At 34.4% G+C, this 19645-nt stretch overlaps 4 protein-coding genes across 8 annotated transcripts; 3 read left to right on the plus strand and 1 right to left on the minus strand.

The window, feature by feature from the left end:
- Positions 1-3774: 3774 nt before the first annotated feature.
- Positions 3775-6717, minus strand: LOC105790362 (glyoxylate/succinic semialdehyde reductase 1). The gene is made up of 8 exons (XM_012617932.2): positions 6448-6717; positions 6141-6251; positions 5946-6047; positions 5660-5761; positions 5177-5292; positions 4868-4946; positions 4627-4797; positions 3775-4026 (listed from the first exon to the last, which is right to left on the minus strand). Exons 1-8 carry the CDS (start codon positions 6550-6552, stop codon positions 3937-3939), a joined length of 876 nt encoding a protein of 291 aa, XP_012473386.1. The 5' UTR covers positions 6553-6717; the 3' UTR covers positions 3775-3936.
- A 1722-nt stretch (positions 6718-8439) lies between these two features.
- LOC105790315 (adenine DNA glycosylase) lies at positions 8440-11086 on the plus strand. Its single transcript, XM_012617896.2, has 6 exons — positions 8440-8867; positions 8986-9045; positions 9494-9711; positions 9812-10353; positions 10440-10546; positions 10852-11086. The coding sequence occupies exons 1-6, from the start codon at positions 8523-8525 to the stop codon at positions 10933-10935; spliced, it is 1356 nt and encodes a 451-aa protein (XP_012473350.2). The 5' UTR covers positions 8440-8522; the 3' UTR covers positions 10936-11086.
- A 150-nt stretch (positions 11087-11236) lies between these two features.
- Positions 11237-13763, plus strand: LOC128031874 (transmembrane 9 superfamily member 12-like). Its single transcript, XM_052633499.1, has 2 exons — positions 11237-11392; positions 11612-13763. The coding sequence occupies exon 2, from the start codon at positions 11682-11684 to the stop codon at positions 13647-13649; it is 1968 nt and encodes a 655-aa protein (XP_052489459.1). The 5' UTR covers positions 11237-11392; positions 11612-11681; the 3' UTR covers positions 13650-13763.
- Positions 13764-14120: 357 nt separating this feature from the next.
- On the plus strand, positions 14121-17874 carry LOC128031873 (uncharacterized). 5 transcript variants are annotated; one of them, XM_052633500.1, is made up of 4 exons: positions 14121-14454; positions 15250-16514; positions 16662-16734; positions 17239-17386. In XM_052633500.1, the coding sequence occupies exons 1-4, from the start codon at positions 14356-14358 to the stop codon at positions 17251-17253; spliced, it is 1452 nt and encodes a 483-aa protein (XP_052489460.1). In that variant the 5' UTR covers positions 14121-14355; the 3' UTR covers positions 17254-17386. The 5 variants fall into 5 exon arrangements, with proteins under 5 accessions (XP_052489460.1, XP_012473339.1, XP_012473376.1 ...); XM_012617885.2 differs by having other exon boundaries at positions 14124-14454; positions 17269-17874; XM_012617922.2 differs by having other exon boundaries at positions 14127-14454; positions 15257-16514; positions 17269-17874.
- The last annotated feature ends 1771 nt before the right edge of the window (positions 17875-19645 follow it).

The raw sequence follows: 19645 nt of genomic DNA on the forward strand, positions 1-19645 counted from the left end.
TTCCCTTACAGATTACATTACCGAAAGGGATTACACACAGAAATGGAACTCTGAATCTGATATGAAATTTAAATATCAACACTTGGAGGAACCATGGTGAGTGTGACCAGAACCAAATTCAATCTTGCAAGAGAAACACCAAAGTTTGCCTTTCCTTGCGAAATAATAAACCACTAGCAGCACCAAAATAGCTATTAATACTCCGGCTGCAATCCAAACAGCGGTCGTGGAAGAGCTGCCGCCACCATAGTCGCTGTTATGAGTGGACCACCCGTTCGGGTAGCCGTTGTCGGGATATTGACTCGACATAAGTAATTCAGAGAGAAGGAGGAGGAAAAAGAAGAGTGTATTTCATAGCAGATTAAGGCAGTCAATGGTTTTTGTTTTTATAAAGGGACTCAACCCGCCAGCCACGAACATGTTAGTTGGATTATTCCAGCAAAAGAATCTTCTAAATATATATTTTTTATAATAAGTGTTTGTATTAAAAGGACTAATTCAGATTTGTTTATAATTTCGGTGGTTGAGAGACGTATTAATATTGGCCTGTTTTCCACATTTTGAGATTTCAAAAATAATTAAACTACCCAATCTTCTTAAATTAATCCTTAAATGTTCAAATAATCTAATCATTCATCGCAGTATGTATAGCTTAGACCTAATGTGTAATAAAATAGGTATAATTTAACTTTTAACCCATCGACTTTTAAATTTTAGTGAAATTGTTCTTTTAATAGGAAAACTAATTGAGCTGTTGAAATTTTAATAACATTAATACAATAGGTTATTTCTTAAATTTTTATAAAGTATCGTGAATTGCTACATAAGTTATCATGCAAAATTTTAATAGTTTAATTAATTTTTTCATCCAAAGAACAGTAATTTAACTAAGCTTTGAAGGTTCAAAGTTAAAGTAATTCAAAAAATACCGATAAAAGTAAATATTAAAATTTCATCATATTAATATTATTAAATTTTTATGAGATTTTTTATTTCTTTTACATTCAAATTATTCATGCAATAAATATATTAAAATTTTAATAATTATAATATTAATATTTTAATATTTCAATACCAATGTTTTAAAAGTTTGAGGCAAAATTTAAAAACAGGGGAGTGAAGCCATAAAAATAATAAATTGATTAATGAATTTGGAAGGAAGAAAGAATCTTTTGGAGTTGAAGGAAAGGGTGCTAATTGCTTACATCATAGTGAAAATGATATTAGAATATTAAGTATTTTTAAATTAATTTAATTTCAGTTTCCGATAAAGTGTTTGATTAATAGTCACGTAAATGAAACCCCTTTTTTTCCCCTTTGATCTACCAGGTTATTTGATAGTTGATTATTAAAAGGGTAAACTACACCATTAGTCATTAAATTATAAGTAATTTTCGTATTGATCACTTAATTTTAAAAAGTTATAATTTGGTCACTAAATTATTTGAAAGTTTGCATTTAAGTCACTGAACTGTTCAAAAGTTTTATTTAAGTCACTAAGCTATTAGTTTTCTTTTTAAGTTCCGTCAGTGAGCTCCAAGTAACAATTCAACAATCGGTACAGTAGATCTATATCCATCGATGAGTAGAAAAACATACCTAAATCCAAGTCGATCTGACAGTTAATATCGGAGATTAGAGAAAAAGGTTATTTGAATTTTGGTTCGTAGATTCGTATTGTCAAAAGTTGTTTCATAAAAAAAACTAAACTACAGAAAAGAAAGGGAAAGAGATCATTTGATTGGTGCAGACAGTGCGAACAGAGAGCCATATAGAGTCAATTTTAATTGTCCAATGACTTAAATGAAAACTTTTGAATAGTTCAATGACTAAATTGTAATTTGTTTTAGTTAAGTGACCATAATGAAAATTTACCCATAATTTAGTAACTAAATGGTGTAGTTTACCCTTATTAAAAACTAGGGACGCAAATATCAAATTTCAACATGTGAAGGATTAAAAAAATATATATATTTTATGATGGCTCAGATTTGTAGATGGATTTCGTAGGAATATGAAAAGAGAGAGTTTGAATGATTTTAGGTAAATTGCAAGATAAAGGTGAGACATGAAGGGTATCAGAATTTATAGTTCTATAAAAATTTTGTAACTGAGAAAAGCAAGAAAAATGAGATTGCATGAAATGAAAAAGAGATACCAAGACAAGGACGAATCCAAAAATTTTTTAAAGATAGGGATTGAATAATAAATTTTTGATCTCTCAAAATATAATTTTATAATGTATTAATTTATGATTTCATCATATTTAAAGGGATTAAATATATTTTCTTCATTTTGAGGATCAAGATGCAATTTTACCATAAATTAAATTGTAATCTAATCATTTAATAGAGACTTATATGGAAATTTTTTCATTTGATGGGGGCTAAGTCCGTTATCTACCCCTCAAATTCGGAACGAGGTTTCCTGCAACCAGGGGCAAGAGGGAGTAATCAGTGACTTTGACCTCCCCTTACGTAAGTGGTATAATATTAACTTTTATCCCTTTCAATTATAAAATATTCAATTTAAACATTTTAAAATAAATATTTACCTTTGATCCCAATTTTTTAAAATTGTAGTTTGATCCTCAACATTGAACTCCTGGCTTCGCCTCTCCCTCCTCCATTGTTGGTTTGTAAAGTGAATTAACATCTTATTGAGTCAAACTATTAAAAGCTATTTTAATGCTTAATAACTGACTTGTTGATTGAGTCTTAATTAGATTAACATGAATACTCTTATCAATGTAAGAAGACGTAGGTTCGAGTGTATTGAAACACATTATTCTCTTACTTATAGGTTTGGGAAGGGTTATGCCTAGTTTTAAACATTTTTGCTTTAAAAAAAACAGATATAATCAAATTATAACGAGACTATTTAAAAAAATTAATTAATTATTTTTTATAAAAAATGTATTTATATTTATTTAATTTAAAACCGGTCCTAACAAAAACATCTATAACTAATGTATTAATTCTTAATATTAAGGTTGGAAATTTGGTAAAATAAAGACAAACAAAAAAATAGGGTTGGTAGTAGTCGTAAAAATTTGAAAACACCGCACCAAGAGAGAGACAAAGTGTAGAAGGTAGGAGAAAAAGACTCTTTGGTCTTGGTTTTCGTATTAAACAATTGCCCATTGATGATTAAACAACTGTGAACTAATTTTGATTTTTCTTTTGCTAGTTATGTTCTAATATTTTATTTTTACATAAATTAATAAATTTGTACTTTTATTGAAATTTGAATAGTTATATTTTTATATTGTATTTATATTATTTTTTAGGTAAGCTCAATGAGCATTTTCTTTAAGCTATTTTACAGGGTTGAAGTCGAAATTTTATCTTGAAGGGGTCAGATATAAATTATAAATGTTTGGTGGATTAATTTATATATTTACAATTTTTAAAGGGACTTTAAAACAATTCTACCGGCCACTACCAAGTTCAACCTCCTCCGGCTTCGTCACTGCTCTCTTGCCTTCTCTTTCTGTGAAAAGAGGAACCTATTATGAGCTTTCCTTCCTCTTGACTTTTGTTTCACTTTTTAATGTTTTGCTTTTTATCTCAATATGGTCTTTCCTCTAAAGCTTTTATCTTTCTATTTTTTAATCTTTGCAGATTCGCTAGCATTTGAAGACTAAAATGATAAATATATAATACGTGGTAAAGAAGGTATAAATGATAAAACGTGAACACTCCGTCATGAAAAAAATCTCAAGACTTCCAAAACTTCAATGATTGATTAGTTATGCATCTCAATAACTTATCATACCATATTAATTTCTCATATAATTATATTTATTTATTGTAGCACTAAAATTCCAGCTCCATACTGAATGGTTGTTCAAAAGTAAGAATCAAAACCCTAAATCAGTATATAGTCCCCTACCTTGTTCGTGTTTTCATGACATTTATAAATCCATGCGATATATTAAGATGAATGTTTAAGAACCTTCAAGGTCTCAAACACTGCTGAAAAATCCATGTCTCCCAATCCCATGCTTCTAGCCTTCTTAAAAGCCTGCAAACCCAAAAAATAAAAAAAGTAATAACAAATCAAGTTTTTTATTTCTGATACTCGTGTTTGAGGCGGTAAAAGTACTGTAAAGGCCCCTATAAGAGAAGTTGAATTGCATTTTGTCTCCTATACTCACAAAATGGGCAAATTGGTCCATATACGTTAGAACAAAAAGGAAACTGATACTTGTATTAAAAAATTCATCAATTTTTACTATTAAAAACTGGTCGTTGTATTCATAATGAGATACATGTGGCATGTCATATGTCATTATTTGATTATTCCGTCAGTCTCATCAGCTTTTATCAGTACAAAGGGATGAAAATTTTAAAATAAATGATCAATTTACTCTTTGGTCTAACATCCAAGAATTAATTTGCCCATTTTTTGAGTAGAGGGGCCAAAATGCAATGTGACTTCTAATATAGGGGCTTCCATAATACTTTTACCTAGTTGAGGCATATTTCAAGTATGGGGTATAGAGATATGATTCTTCAAGACCCTTCAAAGAAACAAAATTAAACATTCCAGTTGTGGACAGGTATCCTTATCCAATAGAGGTCGAGTAAAAACAGCAAGCAAAGATTGAAAGAACAGAAAAACCTCATTGGAAGCAGCAGCTACTGGCATCGGTACTGAATTTTCATCCCCCAGGGCAAGAGCCAACCTCATGTCTTTCTGTTGATGTTTTAAAGGAAATGCAGGGGAATAGTTGTTTTGGAGCATCGCTGGTCCTTTCCCTTTGAACATCGGATTAGCAATGGCACCCAAGTCCTGTAACAAAGTAGGCCGTCATACCGATTTGCCACAACTTGACAGAATATTCGATCAGTTGTGATCTTACCAGCACATCAAGAAGGTCATGTGGGTTCAGTCCACTTCGATCAGCTAGTGTGAGTCCCTCTGAAAATGCATTCATCATACTGCAAAGGGAAAATGAACTATGATCCTTGATTTCGAGTTCATGTAGTTCTTAATTCGTAGTAAGAGAATTGAAAACTGATTATTCCAACTTATTCATTGAACCGAAACTATGTTACTTGATTCAGGTGTAAGTTTTTTCATGCATTTAGAGTCTTTGAAAGGTCATATCCTCATACTCGTGTTCCGAAAAGTAAAAAGGAAATGAAAAAGCGAAATGAGCCACCATTACCTGCCCATAATCATGTTGACAACAAGTTTCATTTTAGCTCCATTTCCGACTTGTCCCAAGAAGAAAGACTTCTTCCCCAAGATATCGAAAGCCGGAATTGCTGCTTCATACAATGCCTACATTTACAAACAGTTAATAACTCAAACATTTAAGCTTAGAATGTGATTTGATAGAAGCTCCAGTACGATATCTTACGGAAAAGGATGAGTTTCATCACACTATGAATATAAACTTATAACATATCAAACACGAGTATTTCAAAGAAAATGATCAAACCATACTATGATCTTTTGGTTATCCTAAAAAAACCCAGAAATCTGCGTAGTTCACATAAGCTTTTGATAAAATGGCACATTTAGTTTGTTCTAATTGGCCTTAACATATAATTCTTCTATCTAGAAATACATGACTAACAAAATAGAGCAAGTTTTCCGAGTCATATCTCGATACTCATGTCCAAACACGTGTCAATCACGAACTTACCTTGTCTCCAGCAGCAAGAATCACCAGTTGACCGGTTTCTGCAGGCTGTTTACTACCGGAAACAGGGGCCTCAAGGAATCGTCCACCTTTCGATGTAATCGCCTACATGAGTAGATTCATTCATTCAACCCACTCTTTTTTAAGTATAAACACAATATGTATGCTCAATCGTGCAACAATATGCATCAAATAGGAGTGTTAAACACGAAAAAAAAATGATCCAACCAACATGCCATTATTTACTTTGAAACATTAAAGAAACACCATCAAACAAGTATCTAATAACCTCATTGATCTTGCAAGAAGTTTCGGGATCGACGGTCGACATGTCGATGTAACCTTTACCGCCGCAAATTTGTTCAAGAACACCGTCTTTGTCGAGAACAACCTAAGCAATCATCAAAACACAAATTTTCCTTGTTATGACAGTTCATTGAGATTCAATTTGTATGCACATACACAAAAAAGAATCAGTGTTTACCGAAAGAGCAGCAGCAGGATCAGATAGCATAGCAATGGTGATCGTACACTTGTTAATCACTTCAGCTGGGGTTTTTCCAATTGATGCACCATGAGCCACTAATTCATTACACTGCAAATTTACACAATAAAACACAATCAAAGTTTTGATTTTTTTTTAAACCCAATACATAAAACTAAAAACAAAAGCAAACCCATCAATCAGATCTCAAAATGGGAACAGTTTGCAACAGATTGACGATAATAATCCAAAGAAAAAGTAAGAAAAAAAAATCACTTTTTTTTAGGTTGAGAGTCATGGAAACTACCTTAGAAAGGGTTCTATTCCAAACAGTGACTTTAAATCCATTCTTCAGCAAATTCATTGACATGGCTTTGCCCATTATTCCCAATCCTAAAAACCCAACCTCCATTATCTTCTTCTTCTTCTTCTCCTTCTTCGTTTGCTCTCTCTCTCTCTCTCTCTCTCTCTCTTTTCTTCTTTATAAGTTCATCTACCAAAAAGGGAAAAATGTGTATATAAAAAATCACTTTTCCATAGTAATTTAATAGCTTACTGAAATCTGGTACTCCATTACTAAGGTGTTATAATGTTTTTAGAAGTAAACTAATCATGTAAATTTGTGATTATCTTGATTGTGGGTTAATGGATGGATGGATGGATGAGTTCCACGTAAGCATCTGAAAGCTAGGGTGATCGTGCTCCACTATTCTCGGAATCCTCAGAGGATATGTTAGTCTGTGGTATATGATGGAGATAAACTGGAGTCTCGAACCAATCAGTATTTGCCACGTAGTTTGTTGAGTCTTCAGTGTCATACAAAGACAGTCAAAATGGGTAAATGCACCATAGTGGCCACTATACTTAGAGGCATATTACATTTTACTCTCTCTACTTAAAAAATAAGTAAATTAGTCTCTATACATTAGATCAAAGAGCAAACTTTTTCCTATGTTAAAAATTTCATCCATTTCTACCATTAAAAATTATTTTTTGTACGTCAATATGAAGTACACATGATATATGACATGTCATTGTCCACACTAGTTTTTAATAGTACAAATAGATAAATTTTTTAATAAAATAACCAATTTACCTTTTGATCTAACGCACAAAGACTAATTTGCTCATTTTTTTAGTAGAGGGGCAAAATGCAATTGGCTCCTAATATAAGGGCCTCCATGATACTTTTAACGTCAAAATAAAATCTTGTTACTATAAGGTTAGTTTCATCATATGTCCTCAAACTATCATTCAATTTTCAAATTGGTCTTAAAGTTTAAAATGTTGTAATTGAGTTTTTGAAGTTTTAAATTGTATCGATTAAATCTTTTTATCAATCTAATAATTGGTTTAAATGTTTAACTTACTCATTGGATTTGATGCAAAGCGTATTTAAAGCACGTGAATCAAATTGACATGTCATATTCAATATATTAATGCGATATGTACATATTTGTTTACAAATTGATATACAATTTTAAATAAGTCTAATGTCATATATGAGTTGACATTTAACACTAACACTAATGAATATGCTTAATGAAATGATAATGATGCTTTGAGGACTCAATGAAAACATTTTAGAATTTGGGACTAATTTAGAATTTGAATCGTAGTTAGAAGAGGTTGGGCAATTAGCCTCATATTACATTTATAACTTGAGTGTAATTATATTGATGTATTAGTAAACTAACCTCTATATTATACCCAAATTGTCAAATTGGTCCTCAAGAGTTCCTAAACTATTAATTTCATCCCTATTTACCTATTAATCAATGAGAATGTGGCACATGGCACATTCTTATTGAATGTGGTACACATTTTGGTAAAATAAGATAAAATTAATAGTTTAGGACAACTTTTAACATGAAAAAAAAACCCATTTAAAAAAAAATCAGCGTCAAACGCCCAAATTAAATTTAGGAACACAATTTAAAAAAATCAAATTAAACCCACGTTGTTCACAAGGTGAGTCCATATAATAAGTATACATATATTTATAATTTAATTTACTTGTTTTAAATATATTCTATGTCATATTTAAGTTAATATTTATTATCTACGTTAATGGCTAGACTGAAAAATTTATAATAATGATATTTTGATATCTCGATTAAAATGTTTTTAAAGTTTAGGATTAATTTAAAATCTAAGTTATAATTTAAGGACGTATAATGCAATATAACTTTCGTTTCGTTGAGTTCGTTGAGTTGGAGCGGTGAGTCGGGTTTGGTTCGGTTCGGTTTGGGATTTGGTATGGTTGCCTTTCCCTTTTACTTGCCCTTCCCCACGCGCGGGATCGAATTTCAAACGGCACTCATCAACAGCAGCTGGTCTTACTTCAAAAAAATCAACCCCAATTTGCTATCTCATCTATCAATGGCGAAGACCAACAAAACGAAGAGACCACAGTTGATCAAGCAAGAAGAACAGATAGGTGACATAGAAGATTTGTTTAGCGAAGAAGATACCCACAAAATAAGGGCATCGTTGTTAGAATGGTACGACAAGAACCAAAGAGACCTCCCATGGAGAACATCAACAAAAAAATCAGAAAATGGCGAAAATGTTCAAGAAGAAGAAGAAGAAGAAAAGAGAGCATATGGAGTATGGGTTTCGGAAGTGATGCTGCAACAAACAAGGGTTCAAACTGTAATTGATTATTATAATCGTTGGATGTTAAAATGGCCTACTCTTCAACACCTTTCCCAAGCTTCTCTTGAGGTCTCTATAATGCTTTTGATCTGATTTGATTTTATCTTTGTTCTATTTGTTTGTTTACGGTGGTTGGGGGTTTAAATTGAAGTTTAATTCTTTTGTTTTTTATGGTATTTTTTTGCAGGAAGTGAATGAGATGTGGGCTGGGTTAGGGTATTACAGAAGAGCTCGTTTTCTTCTAGAGGTAAGCTCTAGTTTTCCTTTTTGGCCATTGATGTTAGCTGCTATGTTACTCGAATTCTAAAAGTATGATGGAGGTCCGGTATTCATATTGTATTTTGCTCATTTATTCAAAAAGTAAGTAAATTGGTCTCTATGCATTAAAGAGCAACATATCATCATCTGGTTATTCTGTCAGTCAAGTCCTTTTTTAATTACAAATGGATGAAACTTTCAAGAGAAATGGCTAATATGCTCTTTGAACTAATATAGAGATTAATTCGTCTATTTATTGAGTAAAAGGAACAAAATACAATCTGACTTGTAATACAGTAGCCTTCATGGTACTTTTACCTTTCCCAGTTTGGTACTTTCATGTATGGCTATGTCCATGATGATTGTATTGCATTTGATTACAATTTGTGGATAAAAACTGGCCAAAATGTTTATTGATGCATAAATATTCATGTTAGGGAGCCAAGATGATTGTTGCTGAGGGAAGTGAGTTCCCGAATACTGTTTTTGCCTTGAGGAAGGTTCCCGGAATAGGAGATTATACGGCCGGAGCAATCGCTTCAATAGCATTCAAACAGGTAGTGCCTGTTGTTGATGGAAATGTAGTTAGGGTGCTTGCAAGACTAAAGGCAATTTCCGCTAATCCAAAAGACAAAACTACTGTCAAGAACTTCTGGTGAGCTTTATTAGTGTCTGCAACACCTCTGGTTTCAATTCTTTTACAATTATTCTCTGTCCGGGATTAGGAATTGTGAAATGATTCTGTCTTCATACAGGAAGCTAGCAGCTCAACTCGTCGATCCTTCACGACCTGGGGATTTTAACCAGTCACTAATGGAACTTGGTGCAACTTTATGCACCCCATTGAACCCAAACTGCACTTCGTGTCCTGTTTCGAGCCAATGTCGTGCGTTACATAATTCCAGAAATGATGAGTCAGTTATGGTGATGGATTATCCTATGAAAGTGGTAAAAACCAAACAAAGAAATGATTTTTCCACCGTCAGTGTTGTGGAGATATCCAGAAGCCAAGATAGATTGCAACAAACCAAATCCAACAGCAGAGTCCTTCTCGTCAAACGGCCGGACGAAGGTTTACTTGCCGGTCTTTGGGAGTTCCCGTGTGTTACATTGGATGAAGAAGCTGACTTATCCATGAGGAGAAAACTAATTGATCAACTATTGAAGAAATCATTTAAACTTAACCCTCCAAAGAACTGTAACGTAATTTCTAGGGAACTTGTCGGGGAATTTGTCCATGTTTTCAGTCACATTCGCCGTAAGATCTATGTCGAGTTGTTGGTGTTACATCTTAAAGGTTCTGAGCTTTCTCTCGAACATGTATATATTCGTACATATTGCTCCTCATTAAGTATCCTTTGTTTTCACTCTGTTGGTATGTAGGTGGAAAGCATGTCTTGTTCGAAGAGGATGACATAAACGCCACGGATTGGAAGCTTTTGGACTGCGAAGCCGTTTCGAGGATGGGATTGACATCGTCTGTAAGGAAGGTATTTCATGATTGATATTCCAAGTAGCTTCTAGATTTCAACATCTTTATAAGCTCCGGTTAGAATGATATAACAGAAGAAAGTTCGAAAAAGCTTTAGAATCTTTAATCCAACATTGATACGTACAGGTTTTTATAGTTTTCTATGTATTTAGAGAGTCCTTCAATCTATTTTGAATATACGTGGAACACGGGATCCGAATAGAGTTATGTCAAGAAAAATGAAGAACCAGAGCAACACAGCTTAAAAACTTTCCGCTTATTGCTATCAATCCTACTTCAATCTTTATCGTTTCCTCAATGCAGGTATACTCCATGGTTCAAAAATTCAAACAAGACGGAACATCCAACAATTCCGTCCCATTGAGGAAAAGGCCAAAGTGTTCATGAACCAAGTCGAACACGTTAGGTGGCAAAACAAGTGGGAAATATATGACATATTTAATCTTTAACGATTGAGGGATCATTTTGTACGTTAGTACAGTTTTGTAAGATTTGAAAGTTGAATGACCAAAATGTAATTTTAAACAAAATTTAGATACCATTGATGTAATTTACCCTAACAATTTTGAATTATGCTAATAATATCACGCATAAACTGGATCCAAACCCGACAATAAGCATCTAACCGGAACAGACATCTCTGTCACTGTGACTCTAGCTCAAATTTCCATTTCTTTTTATTCGGTTTGTTCATATATGTTCTTACATTCCTCACCTACATTATATATATATAACCCCAATCTCTCTGTTCAATGATCTTCAGATTATTTGCAAAATTCCTAATAGCTTAAACTATTAAGAAGCAAAAAGGCAAGGAGACTCTGATCTGCTAGATCTTTCTCAGGTTCTTCCTCCAATCTTCTTTTTTTATTGTTTTTTCAGCATTTTACTAATATGGGTTTTTGTTTTTAGATCTTATTCTTCCAATTCTCAATCTATTGTTATGAATTTGGATCTAATATGCAAATTCTCAATCTGGGTTTTCTTCGTTTTGGATTTTTTTTTAGTTTAATCAATGTTTGAAACTAAATGTTGAAAAACCTGTTGTTTGTGAATTGTGTAGATTCCATTTTCATATTGAATGCTTCAATTTAGGGTATAGCTCTGTAATTTTTCAAGATCTGCAGCTATCAATGGGAAACATGCCTGGAATCTGTTGGGGTTTTCAATTATTGATTCTATTTGTTCATCATTGTTATGGATTTTACTTGCCTGGGAGTTACATGCATACGTATTCGACTAAAGATGCTATATATGCTAAAATTAATTCCTTGACTTCAATCGAAACCGAGCTTCCGTTTAGTTATTACAGTCTTCCTTACTGTAAACCGATGGGTGGGATTAAGAAAAGTGCCGAGAATCTCGGTGAGCTTCTAATGGGAGATCAGATCGATAACTCACCTTATCGGTTTCGAATGAATGTGAATGAGTCTCTTTACCTATGCACTACCAGTCCTTTGAACGAGCGCGAGGTTAAGCTTTTGAAACAAAGGACTCGAGATTTGTATCAAGTGAATATGATTCTCGATAATTTGCCTGTTATGAGGATTACGAAACAAAATGGGGTTAACATTCAATGGACGGGATTCCCGATTGGGTATACTCCGCCAAATAGTAATGATGATTACATTATCAATCACCTTAAGTTTAAAGTTTTGGTTCATGAGTATGAAGGGAGTGGTGTGCAGATAATCGGGACCGGGGAAGAAGGGATGGGTGTGATTTCCGAAGCTGATAAGACGAAAGCTTCGGGTTTTGAGATTGTTGGTTTCGAGGTTATTCCGTGTAGTGTTAAATATGATCCAGAAGTCATGACTAAACTTCACATGTATGACAATATCTCCTCTGTGAACTGCCCATTGGAGCTAGACAAATCGCAGATAATACGGGAACAAGAGAGGATCTCTTTTACTTATGAGGTTGAATTCGTGAAAAGTGATATCAGATGGCCGTCTCGTTGGGATGCTTATTTGAAGATGGAAGGTTCACGCGTCCACTGGTTCTCGATTCTAAATTCTCTAATGGTGATCACTTTCTTAGCCGGTATTGTGTTTGTTATTTTATTGAGAACCGTAAGGAGGGATTTGACAAGGTACGAGGAACTTGACAAAGAAGCTCAAGCACAAATGAATGAGGAGCTTTCCGGATGGAAGCTTGTCGTGGGTGATGTTTTCAGAGAACCTAATCACTCGAAGCTTCTCTGCGTGATGATTGGTGATGGAGTTCAGATTATGGGAATGGCTTTAGTCACTATAGTTTTTGCAGCTTTGGGTTTCATGTCACCGGCTTCACGAGGAATGCTACTCACCGGGATGATCATTCTCTATCTTTTCTTAGGTATAGCTGCCGGATATGTCGCTGTTTGTCTTTGGAGAACTCTCAAAGGAACTGCAGAAGGATGGAGGTCTCTTTCCTGGTCAGTTGCATGCTTCTTCCCAGGAATCGTCTTTGTTATCCTTACAGCATTGAATTTCATTCTATGGGGCAGCAAAAGTACCGGTGCAATCCCGATTTCTCTCTACTTCATACTCTTATCTCTCTGGTTCTGCATTTCGGTTCCGCTCACTCTCTTAGGAGGATACTTCGGTACCCGAGCTGAACCTATCCAATACCCTGTACGAACCAACCAAATCCCACGAGAAATCCCTGCACGCAAATATCCATCATGGCTACTTGTTCTCGGTGCTGGTACCCTTCCATTTGGAACCCTCTTCATCGAACTCTTCTTCATCCTTTCAAGCATTTGGCTCGGCAGGTTTTACTATGTCTTCGGTTTCTTGCTTATCGTCCTTCTACTCCTCATCATCGTTTGTGCTGAAGTATCTGTTGTCCTCACTTACATGCATCTTTGTGTCGAGGATTGGCGATGGTGGTGGAACGCATTCTTCGCATCCGGTTCCGTCTCGCTCTATGTCTTCCTCTACTCCATCAACTACCTTGTCTTCGACTTACAGAGCTTGAGTGGCCCGGTTTCAGCTGTTCTTTACCTCGGTTACTCAATGATCATGGCGGTTGCGATCATGTTGGCTACTGGTACCATTGGTTTCATCACATCATTCTATTTTGTTCATTATCTTTTCTCGTCCGTTAAGATTGATTAATTGATTTAAAAAATTTCCCTTTGTTTGATCTTTTTCAAAGACTTTTGGCAATGTATGGGAGGATGATACATTGATTCATTGTTTTGATTTTTTGTTGAAGTTTTAACTTCGTTATTTTTCTCTCTTTTTCTTATATCAGATAGACAAGGTTATTTTCTTTAATAACCCTTTGATATTTTTATTTTTCTCAATTCACTACTCTTTAATTATGGTTCAAATTTTAAATTTGTCTCTAAATAATTGAATCCTTAATGTTGAGTATATTTAAAACACATTAATCCTTTTATAAACAGGTGTACCTATGGGCATTTTAGATCTTGCATGTAAAAAGATTGAAAATTTGTCAAGTTCCACAATTAGTGTGGACCAGAAAAAGCATGGATTAAGTTGAAAAAATTTGCCAAGTTCAGGGACTAAATGACTAAATATTAAGTTATTGGCCCGAATGAATGTGGCTACTACCGGCTAGGCTTGGTTAAAGCCGAATCCACCAAATCCCAATGCCCGATTTACCCGTAGGCCTACACAGGCTTTCATCTTCCTCCTCAAAACACGAACCACCGTGAGGATTGCAAATCAATAGCCAAGCCCCGTTACCAAAATGCTTCCTACAGCAGCGATTCCTCCGATAACGACTTAAAACATCGGGAGAAAAGAAAATTACCAAATAAAATTCGAAGGAAAATCTCAAAAAAATCTCTAAGAAATGAAAATGGGAAGAAAAGTTGGAGTTGTTAAGTCTGGAGTTAGAAATTCAATACCCTCTTCAAACCCCTCGACTGTCTCCCTTCCTCTCCGTTGTCAGGTACCTTTCTCTTTTCCCCCTTTTTTTTTTCTTGCTCTCTGTTTGTTTCTCGGGAAATCATTCTTTTTTATTTCTTCTACATTTTGTTCTTTCTCGAGAACCCGCAACTTAAAGGTGAAATCATTCGTAGACTTAATAATATAAAACTTTTTTTTATTTTTTATTTCAAAATAAAAATATAAAATAATAAGTTAATGTAACAAAAAATATACCAATACCAAATTTTATATAAAATCATAAAAAAAAAGTACTTTTAAAATTTGCTTTTACAAAAGAAAAAAAAACCCAGTACCCACTCTCGTCTCTCTTCTCAAACACGCCTCGTCTTTCTCTGCTTTGTATTCGATCCCTCTATCTTCTTCCAATGCGTGATACAAGTGCTCTCTTGCCTTCGAGTTCCCGACATACCATGAAATCAAATAAGGTAAAATTTTGAAACCCTAAAAATTAACTTGGATGCTTTCTATTTGAGTCGAGATTTTTTTTGTTAACACACTTACACTGCTCTTTGTGGCATTGATGTGAAATTTGTTAACATTTGCTATTGAGGTCTTTAGTTGTGGCGGATGGTGCTGTCACTGCTATTTCAAACCGTCAAATAATCATAAAATAGTGGAATAGAACTTTCGGTTGTTTATAGAGAAAGTTGAAAATTTATGGAAATTGCTTTGAGACTTTCTTAAGAGATTGAAGCCTTTTATATGTTTTGTCATACTGTAAGAAGTGAAACTAATGTTTTAGTCAAGCTAATATGACTTGTTTTTGATGATTCGTTATAATAAACTTTTGGCATAGCATGAAGGTGATGAGGATCGCCATGTAGATGGTAAGAATCATGGAGCATATGAGGATACTGGTTCTGGTCAAGATAAGGATAATAATAGCAGTGGTGATGCTAATGCTGATGCTGATGGAATGGGTAATTGCAATGTAAATGGTGATGCCCTTGTTAATGTTGATGACAAGGTGAATGATCGTGATGAAGAGAAGGGGGATGATGATGTAGCTAGATGTGTTAGAGGAAAGCATGCAGACTGCATTGTTGTTGATTGGTTAAATGGAGAGTATTGTTTTGAATGCAACAGCGGAAGCGGCCAGGTTTTGGTCTGCAGTGAAAATGGTTGCCCAGTTGCTTTACACGAGGCATGCATGACTTGGAGACCCATATTTGATGATATGGGTAAATTCTATTGCCCTTATTGTTTGTACAAGAAAGAAGTGGCCAGGTTCAAAGACTTGACGACAGAAGCTATGTTGGCAAGGAAGGAATTGTCCAACTTTATATGTTTGAGAAGGGATAGTAGGAACAAAGAGCGGGAAGGGGAAACAGTAAGCATGAAGGGAGCAAGTGTTTCAACAATGGCAAGGGAAGTGGGTTGTGGTGATTGTAGAAATGGGCTGAATGATGATGGTAAAGAGACTAGACATCGTAGTCAGGATGAAACACGGGGTGTTGATGTCATAAGGAAAGAACAATCCAATGAGCAAAACATCTCTAGAGCTCATGGGTTTGAAAATGTTGGGAACGGAGAAATGATGGAGGAAGTTGAAGAAGATTCTTCTGATAGTGGAGGTGATGACATTGGTGAGGGCCGACAGCAAAAGCAACCGTCCAGTTCAAGTGGTGTAGGAACTGTAGAAGAAACACAGGGTGTTGATGTCATAAGGAAAGAACAATCCAATGAGCAAAACATCTCTAGAGGTCATGGGTTTGAAAATGTTGGGAACAGAGAAATGATGGAGGAAGATATAGAAATTTCTTCTGATAGTGGAAATGCTGAAATTGGTGACGACCGACGGGAATTACGACCATCTAGTTCAAAAGTGCCTGTAATTGAAAGCTTTGAATTTGTATCACGCAATTTAGATGCCGAGACACTCGTCACACATCAAAAGCGTGACAAACAAAGAGCAAACAAGGCACAACCTCTGAAAGTTGTTTCACCAGAAAAGTCATCACTTCAACCAAGTACCAGTGCAAAGAATATGAATGTGAACCAAGAGAGAAAAACTGTAGCAGTAAAAATATCTGAGGAACGCGCAAAATCAACTAAGCGGTCGTAAGTTGCTCTGGTTTTATATTTCATTCAAGGAAAGAAACATTCTAAAAGATTCATATTGCACGTGGCTAGTATCATACTTTGGATTTCGGTTTTCGTTAACTTCTTTTGCTCTGAAATTACCTTACTTTTTCATCTAAATTGCAGCTTGCTCCCAGTACTGGGTACTGAGAAACGTAGGAGACTACACTGGACAGCTGAAGAGGAAGATATGTTGAAGGTATGAATTTAGGGACACTTCATTTCTACCTTTCCCAAATTCTGTATTTGCTAACATGTATTAACTTCAATTGGTTAGCATGCATTCATGTTTCCTTTCTATAGATGTGTAAGTTATTTTCTAAAAGTTTTCCTGCATCCTTTGCCAACTTATTAAAAGGATGCCTTTCCTCAGTTCCTGATCTGACAAAGATCCCCTTAAGTTAAGAATATTTAAGTTCTCAGCTTCAGACATACACATGCACACCTGTATATTTTCCTCAGTAGTGGTTTTATGCTAACAAAAAGATTTTTACTTGCTCTCTCCTATTCTTTATTTGAGCAATTGAAACAGACTTGGTGCAATATATCTTGAAGAGGTGAGGCATGCCTTTCTTGTGCCTTTTGCCTTTACCGGCACATGCCCGGGAAAAGGTGCCTTGCCTCCTGAAGTGGCCCGATTCATAGTTACTTATGCTAGATTGCAGGCCTCACACTAGTGTTTAGGCATGCGTGTTTCTTACAGGATTTCAAGAATTGATTTTCTTGACTTCAGGAGTTGGTCCATAAGTTCTCATCGCAAGTAAACAAAAACATCCCCTGGAGGAAAATTTTGGAACATGGTCGTCCTGTTTTCCACTCAACCCGTATTCCAGTTGACCTTAAGGACAAATGGAAGAATATCGTGGCCAAAGAGATCTCGAAAGGGTAATAGGGGTACTAATTACAACGGAACAAGCAAGGTGATGTCTTTTTGTTGTGAATATGTCTGTCTTTGCCGTGATTATCTTTTACAGAGCAGATAGGTGGCTCAATGTCTGATATGTGTAACAAGTAGAAGTTAAAGGTTTTGTGACACATTTAGATGTGCTTAAGTAGTTCTACGAGGTTATGCAGCATCGTTGACATGCAGGTAAATCTCCGGATTCCCCAACAGGAAATTGAAAGTATAAACAGTATTTTGGAATAGGTTAGCAGTTAGGATCTGTTCCATGTTATCAGCTATTGTAATACAGAACCATCTAAAATTATCATGCCCTTTGCCTTGTAAGAGTTTTGTTCATGTTCAGGGTCAGTTTTATGAAGTGTTTCATGTTAGCATCTTGTATATGGATTTGGTAACTTTACAGAAGGAAAATCAAAGTCCGCGATAGTTCAACTACTTTAGGATCCCATAAACAATTATCGAGAAACCGGTTCTCGGTTCCCAGTTTTTATCCGGTTCTTGCCAATTCTTCAGATTTCTAGCTTTATATGGTATATACCATGTTGAACTGTTAGACCAATTGGTTCCTGGTTGAACTGGTTTCAAGCGGTCTGGTTGAACCATTAGACCAATCGGTTCCTGGTTGAACCGGCTAGTCTGGTCTGGTTTCAACAACATGGTTCAGTTTCAACTGGTTTGGTCCGGTTTTATGTACCCCATTGAACCATGAGACCAACCAGTTCCCTGTTGAATCAGCTGGGCCAGTTCGGTTCAGATATCAGTTATTTGAGAATTTTAGCCTTGCAGGGTTTGAAGTATTTGTATGAGGCTGTATTATGCTGATGAGCTAAGCTCACGATGACGTAAACATGTCTAAAATGGTGCAAGTTTTGCCGTTGTCACAACCTTCACACCAAAGCAACCAAAAACAGAAAGTCAGCAAACCTGACTGACTAATTCAAGTCGAGTTTCTAATAAAAGATCGAAGACCAGACGTTAATTACATGAAATGCATGTATAGGTCTTAATTTGGTTTAATTGGCACAAACTTTTAATGTTTATCATATTTTGTAAACCTTTGTGCACCATGTTTTGGTTTAAATGTGTGGTCTTATTTAGAGTTATTTTGGTATAAGTAAGTAGTGTTAGATTGTTAGGTAATGATTAATTTTGTTGGTACCGTTTCAGATATAATATATTCGTCATTGTTCTTGCACCCATAGTTTCATATTAGTAAGTTAGTGGGAAATTTAAAATAAAAATAAAAACCATTTTAGATCATCTTAATTTGAAATTAAGTAAATTAGTCTCTTTTTTTTTATTTTAAGTAATAATAACAAAATTAGTTCTTGATATTTATATATTTTGTTAATTTGATCTTGATTCTAAAAATTTAACAATTTTAACTTCAACATTATTATGTTTATAAAAATATTACATGTTAAATTTGTTAAATCATGATCAAATTAATAGAATGTGTAAATATGATAACTAAATTTGTTATTATACTAATCAAATTTATGTAAAATTGTTGAAAAACAATGACGGTATAATCAATTATCTTTAATTGCTCGCTTTCAAAATTGATAATCCTTTTACCTAAAAGAGAAATTGTACTGTATTCAGAATAGAAGTTACAGGGAAAATTAAAAGAAGGAAAACCGAGTTTTGTATTAATGGATGAAGTTGTTTTACCATTTGAAGTTGACATCAAACACAGAGGGAAAAAGTAAAATGATATTGCTTATCTATAAATGGTATCTTTTTTAAGTTAGAAATGAAAAAGAGGAAATTAAGGGAAAGAGGAGTGGCTGCTGCATATATGCTTTCTGATTACTTATTTTAATGTCTTGGTGCTTTTATCTATCAGTTCCATATGAAGAAATCCCTCCGTTTTCAGCTTTCCAAGGTTCAATTCTTTTCCCTTTCTAATAATTTTGGTTTTTCTTTTTTTTCTCCATCTAAATTTTAAATTTATCTATAAATATTAAGATTGAATTTTGAAAGTCTCACTATCGTATTAAATGTCAATTTAAATATGACAGGGTATATTTAAAATAAATGGATCAAACCGTAAATGTATAAACAAGGGTGAACTAGAAATTCAATTTTGAGGGCTAAAATAAAATTTTAAAAATTTAAAGGTTGAAAGTAAAAGTAAAAATTTTATACACATAAGGTTTAAATTGAATATTTTATAATTGGAAGGGACTAAAGTTGTGTTGTC

Source organism: Gossypium raimondii, chromosome 7 (assembly GCF_025698545.1).
Source record: "Gossypium raimondii isolate GPD5lz chromosome 7, ASM2569854v1, whole genome shotgun sequence".
In the NCBI taxonomy this organism is placed as follows: Eukaryota; Viridiplantae; Streptophyta; class Magnoliopsida; order Malvales; family Malvaceae; genus Gossypium; species Gossypium raimondii.